Here is a 21900-nt window from a genome sequence, read left to right on the forward strand (position 1 = left end):
ATGGATGCCTCTCCAGCATGATGTTCTTCATCTCACATTGCTGCAGTCCTAACACTTGGGTAGTCCGCTGTCCCTCGGTCGGCCCGAATATCAGAGTATAAGGCTGACGTCGGTCAAGGCGCATTTGACTGACATCAGAACGTCAGGGTACAAATGCGCATGACCGACGTCATATCCTCAGTCTTTTTTGCCGCATGGTCCGATGCAGAAGCAGTGTTGCAAGTGCCGTTCGGCGTTCTGAAATTTTTCGAATTCGGAGTTTCAGACCGAAGTCAGAGTTGGTTAAGTACCCGTTGGGAATATTTTGGTTTTCTTGCCTCAGTGGTTTACCGGATGTCAGAAAAAGTGAATAACTGTATTTCTTGTGGGAAACAGATACCGCATAGGGATTACCATAATTTGTGTATACCTTGTTTGGGACCTGAGCACGACGTTGTTGGGTGTCGCTTTTGTGCTAGGTTCAATAACCGCACTATAAAGCGAAGGTTGGATTGTGCCAGGTTGGTCTTTGGGAAGCGGTGCAATTACAATATGCTGTCGGATGCTCCGGCGGCTTCCTCAAAGAAGCGCAAGGACAAGGCAGTTAAACCTAGGTTAGAGAGTCGTCCGAACCGGACGCCGGTTCTTTAGAGGTCAGTGGAACCGGTGGTTCCGACGGAGGCCTCTCTGGAGTCCCAGGGAGAAACTTTGATTTTACAGGATGTGGCCTCTCAGGAGGCAGGTCAGGCTGTAGGGGCTTCTCAGATAAGTGTACTCCCCTCCCTTCCTAAGGTGTCTAGGCCCTCTCTTTCTGCTTCCAAGGCTTCTCCTAGAGGCAGGTCTAGTTTAGCTTCTGTGGGTGTCACTCCTAGTTCTTCAGGTTCTGTGCCCAAGAAGCACATGCTTAAAATGGCAGAAGATTTAATTACTTTAATTAGAGGCTCTATGCCCCCTCCTGATAAGAGGCCTAGGATGGAACCAGTGTTGGGGGATTATGAGCAGGCTTGGGATGTGTCTGAGTCTTCGGCTGAAGACTTGCAGGAGTATTCTCATTATTCTGATTCTGATGTGGATGATTCTACTCCTTCTGCTTCTCCTCCTGAGGATTTTTCTTTTCAGAGACCCTTCACTCCATGAGAGAGCATTTTAAATGGGAAGGTCAGGACTTCTCTGATTCCAGGAAAAGGCGTAGGGAATTTTTGTTTTACGCCAGCATAGGCCTTTGGCTATACCTCCTGTTCTGAATGTGGTGGAAGATGTGTTTGCAGAGGCTTCTCTTAATCCTGATTCTTTGCCTCCTGCTCCTGTTAAACCAGATAGGTATTACAGGGTGCCTGAAGCTCATAAGTATCTTTTAAGAGTCCTAGGGCAGACCCAGAAACTGTTAGCCAGGGGCCTAAGGGTGTTAAGGCTTCTGTTGTCAAGAATCCGGTTCCTGCAGATAAAGAGGCCAGGGCCTTGGATAGATGGGGAAAGAAAGTTTATACTTCTTCCACTCTAGCCATGAGAGCTTTGAATTGCCAGTTTCACATGTTGAAATATCAAAATTATCTCCTTTCACAGTTGAAATCTAAGGTTGATGCTCTGGCGGAAGGTATTGATTGTAAAGAGTTACAAGATTTAGTGCATGTTTCTGAACAGGTGGGTAAGCATTCTTTGCAATGTGGTTTTGATGCTGTACAGGCCTCGTCTAGGGTGGCTGCCACTGGGTCAGTTCTTCGCAGGCATGCCTGGCTGAGGGATCAAAATTTATCTGACCATGTTAAAACTAGGATTTTGGATGCCCCTTTGCAATCTGATGTCTTGTTTGGTTCTCCTGTTGAGGCAGTTTTAAAGAAAATGGAAGACAAGGCTAAGTCTATGCAGACTGTTAAAGATTTTTGCAGGTTCAGCCTCCAATGTTTAGTAGAAATTGGCCTACTAAGGGGTGGACTTATTCTTCTTATGATTCCCAGTCTAGGGGTAGATCTAGACGTGGCAGGGGCAGAGGTCAGGGCTCTTTCAGGCCTAGAACAGGGAGTTCTCCTGCACAGTCTTCAGGTGAGGGCAGGGGGTCAGTCCTTTCGTAAACAGACCCAATGACCTACCTTTTCAGCTGCCAGAACCTTCTCGCCTGGCAGCACCTTTGGGAGGAAGGTTGGCACTTTTCAAAGAAAATTGGAGTTTGATTACCCAAGACAGATGGGTATTGGATATCATACATCATGGTTACAGGTTTTATTTCCATACCTTGCCTCCTTTCAAAGGCATGCCAGACATTCCTCCTCAACAAAGAATAGAGGCTCACAAGCAAATTTCTCTGTTACTCCAAATAGGGGCCATACAGCCGGTTCCTATGCCAGAAAGGGGCCTAGGATTTTATTCTCGCCTGTTCCTTGTACCAAAAAAGGGGAACACGTGGAGACCAATTTTGGATTTATCTATCCTCAACACTTATCTGGACATTCCCAAGTTCAAAATGTTGACGTTACAACAGCTTTTACCTCTGCTGGGCAAGGATCACTGGATGGTAACTTTGGATCTCAAGGAGGCTTACCTTCATGTTCCTATCAGGCTAAGTTGCAGGAAGTATCTGCGTTTTGGACTGGGACTTCTCACTATCAGTTCTCTGCATTGCCCTTTGGCTTATCTACTGCCCAGAGTATTTACGAAAGTTCTGGCTCCAGTGATAGCTTTCTTCAGGCTGAAAGGAATACAAATTTATCCTTATTTGGACGATTGCCTGATTCTGGCTCAAGGAAGGGACGAGCTTCTTCGTCATTTGGAATATGTGATAGCAGTGCTAAGATGCCTGGGGTATTCTGTGAACGAAATAAAGTCCAGTCTAGTACCCTCTCAAGACATGTGCTTTCTGGGTGTAAGACTGAATACAGCATCCCAGATGGCCTTTCTAACCCCGGACAAACAAAAGATTCTTTCCCTTTACTTCCATCATCTATCTCTTCAGTCCGGGCTGACTGCAAGGACAGTCCTTCAAGCCTTAGGGTTCATGGCATCTTGTATTCTGGTGCTTCCCAATGCCAAACTGCATATGAGGAAGTTGCAATGGTATCTCAAAAATGTATGGACACAGCACTGCCAGGATCTGGACACTGTCATTCAAATAATACCTTGCATTCAAAAGGAATTTTTGTGGTGGGCTCAGGAATGTCACCTAAACAAGGGACTCTCTGTGACCCGGCCAGAGGCGAGTCAAATTTTAACGACAGATGCCTCGGACAAAGCTTGGGGAGCTCATCTAAACGGAAAGTGGATACAAGACAAGTGGCCTGTCAGACTACAGCATCTACATATCAACTTGAAGGAGATGTTAGCAGTCCAGTTTGCATTAATAGCTTTCAAGGATTTACTTCTTCCAGGGCAGGTGTTGATTCTAACAGACAACACAACTGTCATGTGGTACATCAACAAGCAAGGGGAACACATTCTTATCCTCTATGCAGGCAAGCAATGATTTTGTGGGAGACTGCTCTCAGTTTACAACTAAGTCTTCAGGCAAGGTTTCTGCCGGGAGCACAGAACTCCTTAGCAGATGTGTTAAGCAGACAAATCATGGATCCCCACGAGTGGAAACTGGATCTTCATGTATTTCAGAAATTGACAGTGTCCTGGGGAACTCCAGACATAGATCTGTTCGCTTCTCCACTAAACCACCAGCTGCCAAAGTTTTGCACGAAGAGGTTTCATCCCACAGCTTGGAAAGTGGATGCTCTTTCTTTCAGTTGGAAAAATCTTCATGTGTATGCCTTTCCACCTCTGCCTCTCCTCCCAAAGGTACTTCTGAAGGTCAGACAGGACAAGCCAAGGATGATTTTGATAGCTCCAGATTGGCCTCGACAGCACTGGTACCCATTACTGAGAAGTCTAGTATGGAAGCCTCCATGGCCTTTGCCTTTGATTCCACATCTGTTGTCCCAAGAGGACAGTCATTTGCTCAATGTCAAACTTCACTCTCTTCACCTAACAGCCCGGCATATTCTGTTTTAAACCATAGAGGGTCTCAACTTCCACAACAAGTTTTGAATGTGATTTTGGAAGCTAGAAGGCCTAGTACAAGGAAAGTGTACGCAGATAAATGGAAGAGATTTTTGTTTTGGAGTGCAGCTAAGGATTTGGATGTTTCTGAGCCTGATTTAAGTGTGGCTCTTCAATATCTTACTGAGTTGTTAGACAAAGGTTTGTCCTTCTCTTCTATTAAGATTCATGCTGCAGCAATTTCAGCTCACTACGACTGTGACCCACCATTGTTTTCTCATCCTTTGTTCAAGCAATTTATCTTAGAGGGGCAAAGAATATAAGACCCCCACGAAGGGCTCCTACTCCTGCTTGGGATCTCAATTTTGTGTTGGAGAAACTCACTCTACAACCTTTTGAGCCTGCAGCTACTGCTGAGTTGAAATATTTGTCATGGAAGACTGCTTTTTTGTTGGCCATTACCTCTGCAAGAAGGGTTTCTGAATTGCAGGCCCTTATGGCAGTTGAGCCTTTCTTAATTTTCCATAAGGATAGGGTATCTTTACGTACTAATCCTTCCTTTATGCCTAAAGTGGTTTCTAGTGTGGCTTTAAACCAAACTATTCATTTGCCTACTTTTTATGCAAATCCCCAAAATAAAGGGGAAAAGATTTTGCACACTTTAGATGTACACAGGCAGTTGCGATATTATTTGGACAGAACTAAAGGGTTCAGACAATCTCAGCAGTTATTAGTTTATTTTGCTTTGTGCTCTCAGGGCAAGCCCGTGTCAAAACAAACTATTTCTAAGTGGATTGGATTTTGCATTGCTTTCTGTTATTCCCATCATGGCAAAGAGATTCCAGCTGGGATTAGGCCTCATTCCACTAGGGCTACTGCCACTTCAACAGCTTTTTGAGGGGGGTGGCAACTAAGGATATTTTGGAGGCAGCCACTTGGAGTTCAGTGCATACCTTCTCTAGGCATTACCACCTTCCACTGTACTCTAAATCCAGGGCTGGTTTTGCCACTGCTGTGTTGCAGGGCATTTTGGCAGCTCCTGCTTCATTATAGTTTAGCCATCCTCCCTTACCTCTGCTTTGGGATTCTACCCAAGTGTTAGGACTGCAGCAATGTGAGATGAAGAACATAGTACAGTTTTGTACCTACCATAAATGTAGATGTTCAAGATCCACATTGCTGCAGTCCAATTTACCTCCCTCCTTCCCCTCTGTAGTTTGAGGTGGTTGTATGGGTTGGGTTATCCATCTGAGGTATATTGTGTATATTGTATATATTGTATATATTGTACATATTTTTGGTGTTAGGCTGGTTGGTTGTTTAGTTGTTGTCTATGGGTTTTGACCTTTCTTTTTAGGGTCTTCTGACATCTGGGGCAAGAAAAGACTGAGGATATGACGTCGGTCATGCGCATTTGTACCCTGACGTTCTGATGTCAGTCAAATGCGCCTTGACCGACGTCAGCCTTATACTCTGATATTCGGGCCGACCGAGGGACAGCGGACTACCCAAGTGTTAGGACTGCAGCAATGTGGATCTTCGAACATCTACATTTATGGTAGGTACAAAACTGTACTTTTTTTTGAGTCACTGACTAGGTTAGGATTCCTAGATCAGGTGACACTTTTGCTGCTGTCTTACGGATCTGTAGCAGCTCCCTCAGGGATGGATTTGTGAATGCCTTGCAGGTTAGGCATAGGTCACTCCTTAATAGTCAATAGGAGACATAGTAAAGGGATGATGGGGCTTTTAGTCTGTCTGCACAGGACATGTTAACACCCTGTATTTTCTTTATGAGAAACCTCTGAGGTCACTCCAGCTGTTGTAAGTGCCTAGTCAAGTATATGCCAAATGGTGCATTGTACTCCATTATTGGTCTAATAAGGAATGACTATAGTGGGACTATAACTTCCTTGGATCTGGATGCTATACCTTTACTTATAAGCTGTGCGACATAGAATGACTTTCACACCACTGTGGACACATGGCAATCAAAGTTCAGGCTACTGTCTATCTGTCTACCTTTATCTTTCATCTCTGAGTCTACTTTTAGGGGTGTTCTATTAATATAATTTGCATGAGTATTTGGCTTCCCAAAGGGTATGATGATGCATTTCTTCACATTTTGTTTTAGGCCGTGGCTGTGGCACCACACATTTGTTTTATTTAGACCCTCCTAAAGAATATCTATATCATTGGGGGATCCATTGATTGTTCCTAGCTTGCAGTTACATACATACTTACAAATATTTCAAGCATGGGCATTAATGCCTTTCTAGCTTGCCAAGATACCAAAACACTTGTTCCCATAATTGTCCAGGCTGTTCTTAAAAATATCTAAACTAGCACTTGTAATTTGGTAGTCTGTTCCATGCATCAGCTACTGTGTCAAGAGAACCAGTTGGTACACTTCTCATTCCTGTAGTATCTTCTACATAGGTTGTCTGATAATTCTCTAGTCATTTTATACATTTATAGTTAGGTAACCACACCTCCTCATTATTTTACTAGCCATTCACAATCACTTATATACTTATCCCCTCCCCATCCTCTTAAAAAAAAAACAAACAAAAAAAAAAAAATAAGCATCTGCGATCCCGCAAATATATCCCATTCCGAGAATCAAAAAGTGAATGAAAACTGTAATAACCATCATGAATACGGTAAAAATAACAATCCTGTGCTTTTTATTACCTCTGTTAGTTAGTTTATACCACATTAGTAAATATGAAGACCAACCATATATAGGTTACCATTTCCCCAGAAAACAAACGACAGCCTCAGGATCTCCACTCGCTCTCAAATTCCACTACCAACAGCCCTACCTTTTAAAAACTAATATCATCCACTACCACCGAAGCAAATTGAACCTGAACTATCACAAAAACAAGCAATCCCAGAAACTAGTACAAAAATTTTTAAAACTCCTAGAATATATCAGTAAAAATATCACTAGGGCTGGGGATATCCACCCCAATCCTGGCCCCATATCAGCAAGCAACCCTGACTGTCCTGTGTATCCCCCAACGACATCCCATTCGCTACAAAATTTCCACCTAAATATTAGAAGTGTCAACAAGAAGGTGCATAATTTACATGCTCTCCTAGATACTTACCTACCAGATATAATATGTCTAACTGAAACATGGCTAAAGCCAGAAATCAAAGATAATGAGCTCATCCCACCAGGGTACAACATATATAGGAATGACAGAAATAAAAAAAAAGGTGGCGGCGTCGCTGCACTCTTTAAAACTAACCTTAACGTTACCATTAATCCTACCCAACCACCGCAATTCTCTAATGCCGAAATACTCGCTTTAAAAATTCACTTGAATAAAGAAAAAAGTATTAACCTAGTTGTTATATATATCCCTCCCGGGAATAACGCCAATACTTTGGAGAATATATTAAGCTGGCTAATGAATAACTATCCACAAGAAACTATAATTATGAGTGATGTTAACATTGATTGGTACCTATGCTCTACTGATAATAACCCCACTAACATTAACCTTCATGGTTTCTCACAAATTATAACTACATCCACCAGAATGGGAAACTCTAAACAAAAAAAAAGTATTCTTGATTGGATCCTCATAAACAGTCACCCTCAAACGTATATGTCCGGAACTCTGCCTAATGAAATTAGTGATCACCTTATTACATATATTACTAAAAATAAACCAGGCCACTCCAATGTCCCAGTCTATAGATCAGTAAGAAACAAAAAAAACTTTGACCTCACAAAATTTAAAAATGAGCTGAAATCCTGTAGCTGGACAGCACTCAAATATCTCCCCCTAGAGGAAGCAGTAGAACACTTCAATACCACTTTCCTATCCATACTAGATACCCACGCCCCCAAAAGACTCATCAAAACTAAAACTAAGATTGCCCCATGGCTCTCAACTGAATCTAAACTTAAAATAAAACTCAGAAATAAAGCTTGGAATACCTGGCGCACAACCAAATCCATCTTAGACCGTACGAAATTCCAACAACTAAGAAATGTAACGAAAAAAGCCATAGTAACTGACAAAAAAAACTTTTATTGCCTGTTACAGAATAAGCACCAAAATAACCCTCAGAAATTCTGGGCAGGCTTGAATAACCTTCTCCACCCAGGTAAATCGTCTACTCCGACTCCTGAAACAGCAATGGATAAAGACCCCAAAGAAATAGCCAATACCTTTAATACTTTCTTTACAAACATTATCAAAACCTTAGCCAACCAACTATCCACCAACAACCCACCGGTTATGGATAAGTTACCACAACCTTTAAATACCTTCTACCTAAAAAGTGTCCCTACATCTTCAATAAGATCCCTATTACAGAAACTTAAGCCATCTACCCCCTCTGCAGACCTACTTCCAGCAGAATACCTTCAAAAAGCTGCAGATGTTATAGCCTACCCGGTTTCTATCCTTATCAATCAAACTTTTTCTGAGTCGACAATACCGACTTTATGGAAAATATCCCACGTGATACCACTCCATAAAGGGGGGACGTCCACAGAATTATCTAACTATAGGCCCATAGCTTTAATGTCCCCATTAGCCAAAATTATGGAAAGATGTATGCATAAACAGCTACTCCACTATCTTATCCATAACAACCTTCTAACCAGTTCCCAGCATGGTTTCAGACCCAAACACAGTACCACAACTGCCCTTTTCTCCTTTACAGACACAATAAACCACAACCGCAATGACAAAAAAGTGTCCTCAGCCCTCTTTCTAGATCTATCAAAAGCATTTGATATGGTCAACCATCAACTACTCTTGGACACCTTAAAAAATCTCTACCTGGATAACTTGACACTAGATTGGTTTAAAGCCTACCTCTCTGGCAGGAAACAAGCAGTACTGTGACAGAATAATCTCTCCACATTACTACCAAATACCATTGGGGTCCCTCAAGGGTCCATATTAGGTCCACTTCTTTTCTCGGTCTTCATTAATGATCTCCATAGAGTCATTCCCGAAGCCACCTGTATTCAATACGCGGACGACTCTACACTGGTTTGTTCGGATATATCTCCTCACAGACTATTAATAAAACTCAAAGTTGCTTTACCAAAGTTGAAAACTGGCTATCAGGTCGTCAGTTAATCTTAAATCCAAAAAAAAACGAAATTATTACTCTTTCAACCAACCCACAAAAATCATCTTATTGATGTCTCTATAACATCCCAAAATGGTACTATCATCTCCCCAGACCCTCACACGAAATTGCTAGGAGTTACTATTGATAATAAACTGAAATTCGACATACATATCAACTTAACCATCAAAACAGTAAACAAAAAACTAGGATCGCTATATAGAATTAAAAACTTCCTAACACCAAGTACTAAAGTGACCATTGCCCGAACACATTTGCTCTCCACCCTTCTTTATGCATCCGCAATATTTACTAATCTTAACAAAACCATCCTAGATAAACTATCCTGCTCATACAATCATATAGCTAGATTTGCAGCAGGAACTCCATATAGGACCCATCATTGCACCAACCTAAAAAACCTAAAATGGATAGAACTCCCCAACCTTGTTAGGGTTACCCAACTCACTGAGGTACATAAAATACTCAAATACCCTGACAAATGTCCCTCACTCGAGAAATTAGTCCTACCATATTCTAATCTAAATAGTCTACGCTCCGCGAACAGACCACTCTTGAAAATGGTCAAAGCTTATAACGCAGGAGGAGATGCACTCTTTTCAAATGCTGTAGGAAAAGTCTGGAACTCTCTTCCCACCAGTATTCTTTCTACTACCTCTCTACCCCAATTCAAAAAACAACTGTTTCACCACTTTCAGAAGCACTGGCTATGCCAATGCTCATCTCCTGACTGACAATTCCTAGGCTCTGATATGGATTCCCTTCCTTTATAAAAATTCTATGTCCTCCTGAATTCTTCCCTGAAAAATCTCTACTATAATTGACCTTTATCCTCAGTTTTTCACATAGGAATAGCTTACTTCTTTCCTCATGATCAAGATTTTTCTCTTTGTTCTTTTTTATCAGGTGAACTTTTTGAAATGAAACTATCTATAGAATATTATTATTAATAATATTATGTCACTACCTTATTCTTGTTTCTATCACATCCTTATAAAGTATTGCTTGAATTTCATTTTATATCTAGTATGTAAACAACAGAATCTTCAATTTGATTGTCTGATTGACTCTTGTCTGTTTTTTAACTGTCTGTATTTGTATAATTTTGGAGCTTTTCTCCCCGGGCCTCCGCTGAAAATGGACATGTATCCAGTCGGATTTCTCCCGGTTAACAAATGTAAAATAAAAAAATAAATAAAAAAAAAAATTTTGATAATCCCAAACATTCCCAGTGGTAGTTGTCTCTAAATGCCCTATATACCTGAGTAAGATCTCCTCTTGGATATCTGTAAGAGAGACTGTACAAGTTCAGATATTTTAGTCTTTCATAATAACTTAAATTTGCAGTTGTCAGCAAACTTTGTTATCCAGAGGTCTTCCACATTAACCTCGACTTTTAGAGAAGGATATTCTGAACAGGAGTTGTCCCAGTACTTATCCCTGTGACCCACCACTAGTAAATGACCTCTTGCTGGATTTGGATTCACCCACTTTATCCACATGTCCTGTCTGTGAGACAGTTGACTATCCATATGGTGAAATAGGGATTTATGCCCAGTTCTGTGACTTTATTTATAATATCTGAGTGGGAAATTGTGTCATATGCCTTGACCAGGCCATGTTAGGTGGTATGCATTGTTTTACCCACATCTGTGCCCGCAGTGACTTTCTCACAAAGTGCGCCAAATTTAGTAGGTATGACCTGCCCTTGACAAAGCCAAATTGGGTTGGTCCATTGTTTGGAGATTTCCTGTGTCATTTATCAGGTCCATGATTATTCTTTCCATGGCCTTACACATAAGACTAGTCAAACTTATGGGTCGGTAATTTCCTGGGTCAGTTGCTGGTGTCCCTTTATGTACAAAGATGACTGTTGCTGTCCTCCAGTCTATCGGGACAAAGCCGGTCCAGAGGCTGTGGTTAACTAGAGATACTAATGGGCTTGATAGGTCCTGATTCAAGCTGCTTAACAGGCAACCTAGTATATTGTCGGATTCCACTGAATCCATGGTTTTAGCTTTAGAGAATTCAGTGGCAACCTGTTCTTTGGTGAAAATTAGCGGTGGGGGTTCTTTGGGGAGAACTGGGGATGATGTGGAGGTGAAATTTGAGCTGAATTTATTGGCCAGCAGATTTGCTAGATATACTGACTGTGAATATAGGTGATTCTGTCCACAACTAATTCTGCAGATTGTTCAGTGTACCCCTTAAGACTGTAGACATAACTGAAAACCGCCTTATGGTTATCCTTAGCTTTAGAAGCTGTTTTTGCCTCTAAGTCTGGTTTCAGAGTCTTGTCTATTTGCCTGATTCGCTTGTTTAGAGTAATGAGGAACTTTTTGTTCTGTTCGTAGGTGTGTACTAGGCTAATGGCCCTTGAGCCTTTACAAGCCTAGCCCAAAAAATTGCACAGGCACTGTGCTACCCAATGTTAGTTCACAGTGCCCCTAACCAACTGGAATGATCCCTCGAGTAAACTTTATTTACCCATCCACTTGTCAAGATTTCTGTTGAAGAGGGCCAGCGAAGTGCTCTTCTTGACATGAATGGGAAGCTTATTCCAGAGTATGGGCAGTCTTTGGGAGAAGTACCTGTCCCTCCAGCATGTTCTGTTAATTGTGGTAATGAGGTTGTGATCTCTGGAGCACAGGGGGATTGTGATTTCTTTCTGTTGTCTAGTTTTCCTCTTACTTTTCAACAGGATTTACTTTCTTTTGTTGTACAACCTATTAATACCAGGGGTCCACCAGGGTGGCTTGTTTGTGCAGTTTGACCTGGGCTTATTTCGGTCTGGTACTGCTATTTCTATGCAGTTGCTTATATGGTCTTTTAGGGCCTTTGTTTATGCCTCTGCATAGGCTTCTGGGTTTTCTGGGTTTGAGGGAGCTTGCAAAACTATCTTTGCTGTCACTTAATAGGCAGTAGTATACCTTAGAAAAGTTCTTAAAGTTTGTAGGATTAGGCATGGGAGTCTAGTTTTACCTTTATTTCAAGGGAGACCACTTTGCAATCTGATTTTACCAGTGAAGACATCACACTTGGGGGGGGAATTCAGTGTTCTCCCATATCTGTGGGTACCAGGTCTAGGATATTTGTACCCCTAGTGGGAGTGCAGACTAGTTGCTCCAGGACATTTGAGATTACAAAGTCAAAAAATCGTTGGGCCTGCATGTTAGTGGTCATGTATGCCTCCCAGTTACTGGAGGAGTAGTTAAAATTGCGCATGACTATGGTATTGGTTTGGATGGTGAGTGATTCTTCAGGTATGACAGGGTTTCCTGTTTCATGGTGGGGGACCTGTAGCTGGCAATAATATGGTAATTTTTTTTCCCATGGGTGGTTGGACATGGAGTAACTTAAGCACGTCATATTGTTTGACCAGCCTTGAGGTGAGATAGATACACCTCCACCTTTTGTTCTTTCATGTTTAGTGGGTTGTCAGAATGTATGAAAGGAAGTTATAGCACTGTACTTCTGGAGTGCTTTCTATGGCTTTGAACCACATTTCAGTAACTGCACAAATGTCAGCATTCTCCAGGGGTGAGGAAAGCTTCTACGTAGTGCAGTTTCTTGTTGAGACTCCTAGCATTGAGCAGTAACACCTTTAGCTCGTCCTGAATAGCTTTTGGTATGTTCGAGGGTTTGACTTTTTGGCAGTGTCTAAAAAAAGGCACTATAGGGTTGGATAATGTTTTGGCCAGTATCTGAAGGCCTAATGGTGACAGGTGAAGACCATCCCTAGCAAAACAGCATGGCATGTCAACCATGTCCTCCCAAGCTGACAGGTATTGGATCCCTTTAGAGTGATATCAGTAACTAAGCCATTTGTCAAAGTTGATCATTTTCTATTGGTATTGTGGCATGAACTCGGGAGACAATAGAATGCTCCTCAATGCTAGGCTCATACAAGCTTGTGACACATATTCTGAGAGCCTAATCATTGTCTCTAGTCCAGGGAGGTGCATCTCAGGTCATTCACTCCCACATGGACTATAAATGAGTCATAGTGGTACCTGTGGGTAATTGACAAGAGTGCTTGTATGATCTGGTGGATCCTGGCCCCTGGCAGTCAACTGTCTGTAACCTTTTCCTTATCCACCCTAGTAAGAGGGACATCATTGTGTCTCACGATGGAATCTTCTATGACCAAAATATTGAGTTGTGGGTAATTTCGTCTTATGTGTTTGGTAGATGAGACACAATGAGATGTAACTTTGTGTTGTGATGGGAATTGTCTTATTTTTGTGCATGCGGAGTTTTTGAAGTCTGAGCCTGAGAGGTCTTTGAGGTACATGTGAGCACATCTGCATATGTGGCTGTATGTGTCTGATCCTTTGTGTGTGCGGTGAGTGGCATATGTGTATGTGTCGCTGACAACCTGTTCATTGCTTTTTGTATCTGTATGTCTGTCCTCCAGTGGCAATGCGTAACTACATCTCTCACATACTGTATTTGTCTGTTCGAGAATTAAGTGGTTGTTAGTGTACATAAAGCAATTGCTGCATTGCCTCAGGATGCCCATACCCACCAAGCTAGATGCAGCAATAGTAGGAAAGTGCCTATCCATGGTTGAAGAACCTAATGTCTGCTTTGCAAAAGATAAGAGCAGGGGGTGCTTGTAACCAGATGAGGGATGGGTGCTTACTTGGTGTAATGTACAGCTAATCTATCCTGTGATGCTGCCCAATGCCCAAACCAAGATGCTGTTTGAGCAGCAGTAGCCCTGGGTGCTGTAATAATGTAATCTAGACCTAAATAGTTGTAACTAAATGTGTTAATGATGCTTACCACACAGATTAGTTGCCCATGAGTAGCACGGGACTAAGATAAAGTTCCAAGGTAGCTTTTATAGGGAAAATTTCAACTTCTGGTGATTGCATATATACAGGGCACCACAAACCACCACTGTGCAAAGAGCAATTTTGCACAAATGTAAGGCTTGTATACTATTAGGAAAAAAAGCAAGTTTTACACTAACTGTGCCCTAAGACCAATAAGGTGAGTACACAATAAGCTTTCCACCAACAGTTCTCAGCTCAGATAGGTGAAATCAGCTCTCTCCTGCCACAAGAGTGCAGACTTTGACACTCTTAATATAAAATGACTGGTTTGGAACCCGAACCATAAACAGATGCCTATAACTAAAAGTCACTAGATACAATGTATTTAAATGCAGAACAGAAACCTGTACATCAGCTAGAGGATGCAACTTTTAAACTTTAAAGAAGTGCGGAAACCAAGTAGCACAGACATTTTTCACAGTATAGTGAAAACAAGTAAAGCAAGTGCAAAATGATACTCATCATTTTCATATCTCAAAGTCTGCGGTGTCATCGCCAAGCAATGAGCAGCTCTGGATAAATGAACCAAGACTCCCGCAAACACTTGGCTTATAGACAAACAGGAAAAAAACAAGTTTTACACTAACTGTGCCATAAGGCCAATCAGGTAAGCACATAATAAGCTTTCCACCAACAGTTCCCAGTTCAGTTAGTTGAATTTAGCTCTGTTCTGCCACAAGATTGCAGACTTTGACCCTCTTAATGTAAAATGACTGGTTTGGAGCCCAAGTGTTACAGAACCACAGACAGATGATGCCTAGTATTAACTAAAAGTCATTAGATACTTAAAGCAGATAGAGACTGCAACTTTTAAACTTTAAAGAAATGCAGAAAACAGTAAATAGCACAGAAGTCTTTCAAAGCATAATGAAAACAAGTAAAGCAAATGCAAAATTATACTTAATTTAATTTATCTTGCCAAAGATGGCTTCACATGTTTGCAGAATCTCTCAAAGTTTCTGGCATCATCATCAAATAATGAACAGCTCTGGATAAATGAGTCAAGACTCAAACAGAAGTGAGGCTTATGTTATTGTGATCCATATTAAAAAAAAATGTTCTTAAGTTTGCAGCATCACCATGAAGGACTCTGATGCACAGTGATCCCTTCAACTAGATTATGAGTTCTGGGACATAAAGGATGCAATTGACACACTTCTGACTGTCTTTAAAATTAATAATAATAAAAATTGTTGCATGCTGTACAAAAGTAAAATCTTAGCTTAGTCCTTGTAGAGAATTTCATACAAAATATTAGCAGAGAACAATAAATGCAGACTTTTGTGCTCCCATGCTCGAAAACCAGGAGAAGATTTTCATTTGAATGAAAGCCTAAAATCATTTTCAAAACATGGATTTGAAGAAGGTTCAGCCAAAAGCACTTATCCTTTTTAACTACACTATTGTGTTTTAATAAAGTTTTTCCGCTGTGTAGGGTTTGTTCTCTTTTTTATTTGGATTGTTGCATTTTTTTCTAGAGACCATCCTCAATCGATTAGACTTGGGACTTGTGGTTTATTTTAGGACTTCAAATATATTAGCAAATGTAAAATATTTCAGCAGTTTTAGTGTACATTAACTGTATATACTGCATGCAGTTAATACATGTACCTGAAATGTGTAGTAGTAGTAAGGTGTGTATTTAATAGAGAGATTTGTCTGCATGACTAAAATGATACTGTCAGTGACTGACATTCAGAAGTGTGATAAAAGTGTGTGGTAGTCAAAAAGTACATTCAACATGCCTATAACAGCTACAGAAAGCATTCCTGCAGGGGGGTAAGTCCCCTGTACCCCCTGATGTAGGGGCTGTGCCTCATATTCCCTCTGCTTATTTGTGCTAACTTGAGAAAATGGAAAGTTCCCTGCGATACCAAAGTTTCAGTCTGAGTGCAGAGCCCTGAAAGCATGCATTAGTGTTGATCACTTATGTGCTGCACTTGAGCTTAGCACCTGGTACATTTATGATGTATGACAATGCACATGTATAGAAAAGAGCTGCATAGTTAAAGCTCCTATATGTACCATAAACAGAATGCTATAATTCAAAGTGGAAACTCAAGAAACAAGGAGATACTGGGATTTATAAGGAGAAAACAATAGCCATACAGAATGTATTCATAAAGTAGCACAGAGGATTCTAAGAACTAAGCCAAAATGGGAATGGAGAAAGAAGATTCTACTGATAGGGATGACTATAGTTTAGGGATTCAGAGAATAGGGAAAAAAAGTGCTGGAATTTACTGGAGAAAACTGACAAAGGAACCAAGGTATTGGAAGCAAATAATGAGAGGGAAAGGTAATAGAATGGGAAGAGGACAAGAATTAATTTGACTATCAAGAACTGATATCAGAGTATAGGCAACGAGAATGTAAAAGGGGGATCCTAGTTCAAAGACCAGCAGTGGCTGAGCTTTTAGTAGAATCTAAAACCAAAGCTGCTGTTGAAAAAAAGGATAATTAGTAGGGCGTATAAAATATTACATGATAATTATAGGAATCAGTCAGAGGAGGTTAGAAAGGATTGGGAAGAGAGGCTGAATAAGCAATTCACAAAGAAACAATGGGGGACATATGTATAGCTTCTAAATATGCAACGGAATCTAGACGATTGAGGACCTTTGCTTGGAAGTGTTTTTTATACCTCAAGCAGACTCAAGGAATTTTTCCTCACATAGACTGAAAATGTTGGAGGTATGATGAGGAAGAAAAAGTTAATTGGCAAAATATGTTTGAGAGTGTAATGAGTTGGCGAACTTTAAACATTCTTTGTGGACTACTCCATCATAAATATTGGGTAAGCAAACTGGTATAACTAAGGAAATGTATTTATTTATTGTTGAGCTGTGGTACAGAATCGGAATTGCCTAGACATAGTAAGACTTTGCTGAGTGTAATTCTGGTAGCTGTGAAAAAATCAGTTACTAGAAAATGTAAATCAAAGTCTAAATCATCCGTACTAGAATTAGTGAATATAGTAACAGAGATAAAAGAAATGGAAGTGAGATCTTTCGAAAAGGGTAAGAGCAACGTACATAGAAAAATGGGAATTATGGAAACAATTCATGCAGAAAAATGTTCTGGAGGAGGAATGAGGTTTAAGGTAAGGCAGGGAACTGTATGAGCTACATAATGTTTGAATGACAATGACTGCATAAGTTATGAATGATGTATAATGTTTGCAAATGAAAATGTCAGAATGGTTTGTTTTCATTTATAGAAATGTATGATTGCCTATGTCATAAGTGATAATTCAATAAAGATGTTTCTTGTTTCAAAAAATGCACATGAATGGAAAGGTGGAATGATGTAATACTTGGTGGAGCTCAACAGGCCTCATCTGTAGTTAGCAAATCATATAGGTGTTTGTTTCCCATGATTTTAACTTATGCCATTTGTCAAAAGAATGGGAAAAGCACTTTAAAAACTCCAACACCAGATAACCCTACATTGCCAAAGGGAGGTCCTGTTGTTGGTATACACAAGGAGAAAAGAGGTTTTAGTCAGAGAGTGAGCAGTCCTTGGAAAAGAAAAAAATAACTTCCCTGACTAAACTCTCTGTTTACTAAAATAACTGATTCACTTGATTTAGTTTTGGTTGGCTTGCATGTGTATCTGCTGACTAGATTGAAGCTGTAAGTAATGAGAACTGCCTCTTAGAAGACACAAAACATTATGAAACCAAATTGATAATAGCACAGTTTACCCAAGTCAGATTTACCTACCCTGAGAAATTTAGCTTTCATATTAGCTCTACTCTGACAAGTAAGCATGACCGTCATATTCTAGAAATACTTATCTAGACTTGTGGCTAATAAGCCTGTGTGAGGTATGGTGGGGAAACACAGGTAGACCCCTGAAACCAGAAAGCATGAATCCTACCTTGCAATCTTTAAGGCAATCAGATAATGACCTGATTCCGTGTATAAGAGTCAACTACGAGTTCGAGTAGACGTGAAATATTGCCTCTAAATTACCTTGTAATGTTTCTGCAGACTAAGTGCCCCTTCCATAAAGCTCTACATAAAAGATTGTTACATTGTATACAGTGTATGTGACAAGGCTACTGTACAGAATGTTTGTTACTTTTTATTGACTGCTTTCCAAGTTGTGTGTGGCAGGCCAGTTAAATACATTGTAACCTTGTTGAGTATAATGTAACCTGAACACTCTCGCTTTACTGGCATTAAATGCCATTTCTTGTAACAACACACAGCATTTTGCTGTGCATTAAAAATGTAATCGCTTACAGAGACACTGTTTTGATTGTGAGAAGCAGCATATAGCATTTTACTGTTAATTATAAAATAAATACCTTCCTTCTGTAAGTGCCATCTGGTATGATGTGCATGTAGCAACTACTACTCAGTAATTAATAAAAAGGTTTCCATTAAAAGTTATACTGCCAAAGTGGTTTGGTGGCCGAGTGCTCATCCCTTTGCAGCTCCATCCCTCCTCAGAGAGCCTGTGATACTAGATTGCCTCAGTCTCCCCTTACCAAGATGGGAACACCCACAATTTTTATGCCAGTTTCAACAGCTGCTCAAGCTAATATTCAAACCCTGGTCAAATGTTTAGTCTAGTAATGACTGGAGGTGAGAGTGTGAACCTGGGTGCAGATTTTCTGGAGCTGCTGTTCTCTTCAGCTCTTAGACGGATTAATTAGACACCAGCATACAGATAAGAGGGACTGTTCTTAATATCTGATTGGGAAGGGAGGAGGTCAGTGATTTTGAGGTTCAGTTATTAAAGCTAATTACTATGTTATAGAAAAAATATTGTCAATACAAAAGTGAAAATCCAGAGTGCCCCAGCCCCCAACATAGAAAAATTAACAAGTCTTGCATAAAACACATCAGCTGTTTTGGCCAAGATGTCTGTTTCATTATTGCTGATATTTTAGAGAGAGAGAATTCAGCTTATCCTGAGACTCATGTTTAGATATGAAATATCTGAAAGGTTGAATAGGACTGCCTGTCAGCAAAGACCTTTCCCAGTGGTGTAGCATGGGGGACCTAGTTGGGTATGCTGATACCTAACAGTATGCTGTACATGAGATGTCTGTAATTGTTTTATAGTATTCCCCATTCTTAGAGAACTGCTCAGATGTTTGTTAATTTTTTTTAGTTATGATCATAAAATGCTTAGGTGGGATAATGTAAATTTCCTTATATAAAATGAATTTTCTAAGTGCTATGATTCTCTTGTAGTTTGTTCCTTACTTAATACTACTGTGTACTTTTCTTTTCCATTGTTAATATCAAAGTTCAGTGACTTAGTTGGTTTGTTTTCTGTTTAGGCCCTGGGTTTGCAATATTTGCTGTTGTCCAGCTCCTTTTGCCTGTGATGTCACTGTGGCTACAACGCAGTCATGGAGATAGCCTGTACTGGGATATTGCAGCTGCCAATTTCAAACATGCAATCGGACTCTCCTGCGAACTTGTAGTGGAGCACATTCAAACCTTCATCCAGTCAGGTGGTAAAAGTCATTTTCAGATACAGTGATTAATGCATTTCCTGTGTTTGTTTGTTTGTTTATGCTGTGCAAGACTTTTGACTATTTCAGTATATGTAATTTAGAAGTTGAAAACAGACATTTTTTAATGTTTTCATCCACAGGCAATTTCATATGTAGTGTCAGTGGCTCAGCATTTAATACACTTGCCTTTGGTGCAGAAGGTTGCGAGTTCTATTCCTAAAACAGACAGACTGATTGCTGACACTGTAGTGCAGCATAAGTGAGGTACTCCTGATTATTTTGTCTTTCGGATTAGATGTCAAAATGAGGTCCCATCTGCTTGAGTTGGTGGTAGCTTAGGTGGATGTAAAAGATCCCATGATACCTATTGAAAAGAATAGGGGAGGTTCCTCAATACCCAGGCAAAAAATTGTCTACCAGTATAAATACCACATTAGGTCTCTTCACACACTGTCATTAGGAAACCATTGCTGGTTATCGTTCAATTTTTAATTTTCATATGAGGTTGAACCCTTGCAAATAGGTGTTGATTTGTATTTTTTAACTGAAAAAACTAAGGTGTTCTACATTATATAAGACAACACACTATTTAAGTATTAAGAAGATATTTTTTTCTAAGCGATTTTTGCATCCACGCCAGCCAACCATTGAACCTGTTTGCAGTCGGACACAGCCCATTCATTCCCTTACCTGGAAAATTCACCTGGGAACATATCAAGAGCTGCCTGAGGAGGATGTCATTCAGGCAGCCATGAGGGTGCATAATGCCATCCCCAACTAATACTGTAGTTAATACTACAAAATGAACTGGCACCTCACCTAAGTGTCATGTTTAATCATAGCCTCACCTTAGGCTTCTGGCCCACTAAGTGGCGCATCGCTACAGTTATCCCGCTCGACAAGGGAGGATCCGCCTTGGATCCCGGGAACTACTGTCCCATCAGTCTGACAAGCCTGATCTGCAAGGGCATGGAACGCATTATCATGGAACTTATAAACAAAGACTTTGGCAACCTTCAAACACTGGACCCCACCTAGTTTGGGTTTGTGAAGGGCCGATCTTGTCTCCTGAATCTGATTGACTTCTTCGAATCAGTCTCCAGAGCTGTGGACGAGGGTAAGGCGATCCACACAGCCTATCTGGACCTCGCCAAGGCCTTCAACACCACCCCCCACTCTGGAATCATAGATAAATTTACTAAGCTGGGCATAAATCCCTACATCACTCGATGGGTTGGCAACTGGCTTACTGACAGAACCCAGACTGTAAAAGTAGCCGACTCCAAATCCATATGCTGACCATCTAAAAAAAACTCCAGCTATACTCTGGCATATCGTCTACTCAGAGGCGATCTCTGCTTAACATACAAGGCCATGTCAAACCCTGAGCTGTTGGACATGCTCCACTTAAAGAAATACCAATCCCCTCAGAGCCACATTCTCCCTAAACCTTGTCATCACAATGAACAAAACATGCTGGAGAGATAGGTTCCTGACCCAGAAACTCCCCATACTCTGGAATAGACTGCCCATATCTGTCAAGCAGCATGCCTCCTTGGCCCTCTTCAAAAGGAACCTTGATGATTGGATGGGAGATGGGAAATTCACCCCGGGGATCATGTCAGCTGCCCTGCTAGACAGGGGTCCAGAGAAGTAAATATTGTGGGAAGAAATATCCAGGGAATTGTTATGGCTAGGCTTGCATAGGCCCTAGGGCCAATAGCCTAGTACCAACCTATGAACATCACGACTATAAAGATGTATGTTGTGGCGTAAGCCCACTCCCTGGGCAGGAAGGACAAGCCCTCTCTGTCACTATGGAGGATCACAGTGCCTTCTCCACATGGATGCATGCTCCTGCACCACTCACCCTTTAGAACCTGCTCCTGTGAGGTTGATGCTGTACACAGCTGGCCATGCCCCTTTCCCCCAGCACTGTCAAGCACCTACGCTGCTAATAAAATGTTGGTTTCCTTATGTCATAGTCAGGGCTGTCTCCATGTATGCCACTGGTACTGGCAGCATTCAGAAGTTACCACAGTAAATGGAGAGGCAAGCAGCAGTAGAGGGAACTACATTAATTATGCAAGGTTCTACTCTCAGGGTTAGGCATTTAATGTTGCATTTTTTTGGCAAACAACTCTTTTGCTTGTTATTTGAATGTCCCTGTTTTTAGAAACTGCAGCTACAATTAAAATTTATGCATTTCTTTTATATTACAAATATAGTATCTTAATTTTTTTTATTAAATATATTAAGTATAAACAATTGCACAATCTTACTTTGAGGACCATTTTGCTGGATGCTTGGTTGTTTAGTACTTCATCACCTGTCTGTATAGTTGAGCCCCATCTGAGTAGGGTCTGTATCATTTGCACAAAGAAGTCGAATGTCGACTCACCTTTAGTCGACCCATATTTGTCGAAGCTACACATCATCGAACAGCCAAATCATCAATTTCCTTCTAAGGGAAAGAAATTGGTTGGCCATTTTTGT

General features: G+C 40.8%; 1 protein-coding gene across 1 annotated transcript in view; it reads left to right on the forward strand.

Annotated features, from left to right (window-relative positions):
• Positions 1-21900, forward strand: part of ARFGEF3 (ARFGEF family member 3) — a 2280599-nt gene that overhangs the window by 1862261 nt on the left and 396438 nt on the right. The window contains exon 28 of the mRNA XM_044087095.1: positions 19225-19401. Coding sequence (XP_043943030.1) covers positions 19225-19401 — 177 coding nt within the window. The remainder of the gene's footprint in view (positions 1-19224; positions 19402-21900) is intronic.

Source organism: Protopterus annectens, chromosome 1.part1 (genome assembly GCF_019279795.1).
Source record: "Protopterus annectens isolate FY-2018-M chromosome 1.part1, PAN1.0, whole genome shotgun sequence".
NCBI lineage: Eukaryota > Metazoa > Chordata > Ceratodontiformes > Protopteridae > Protopterus > Protopterus annectens.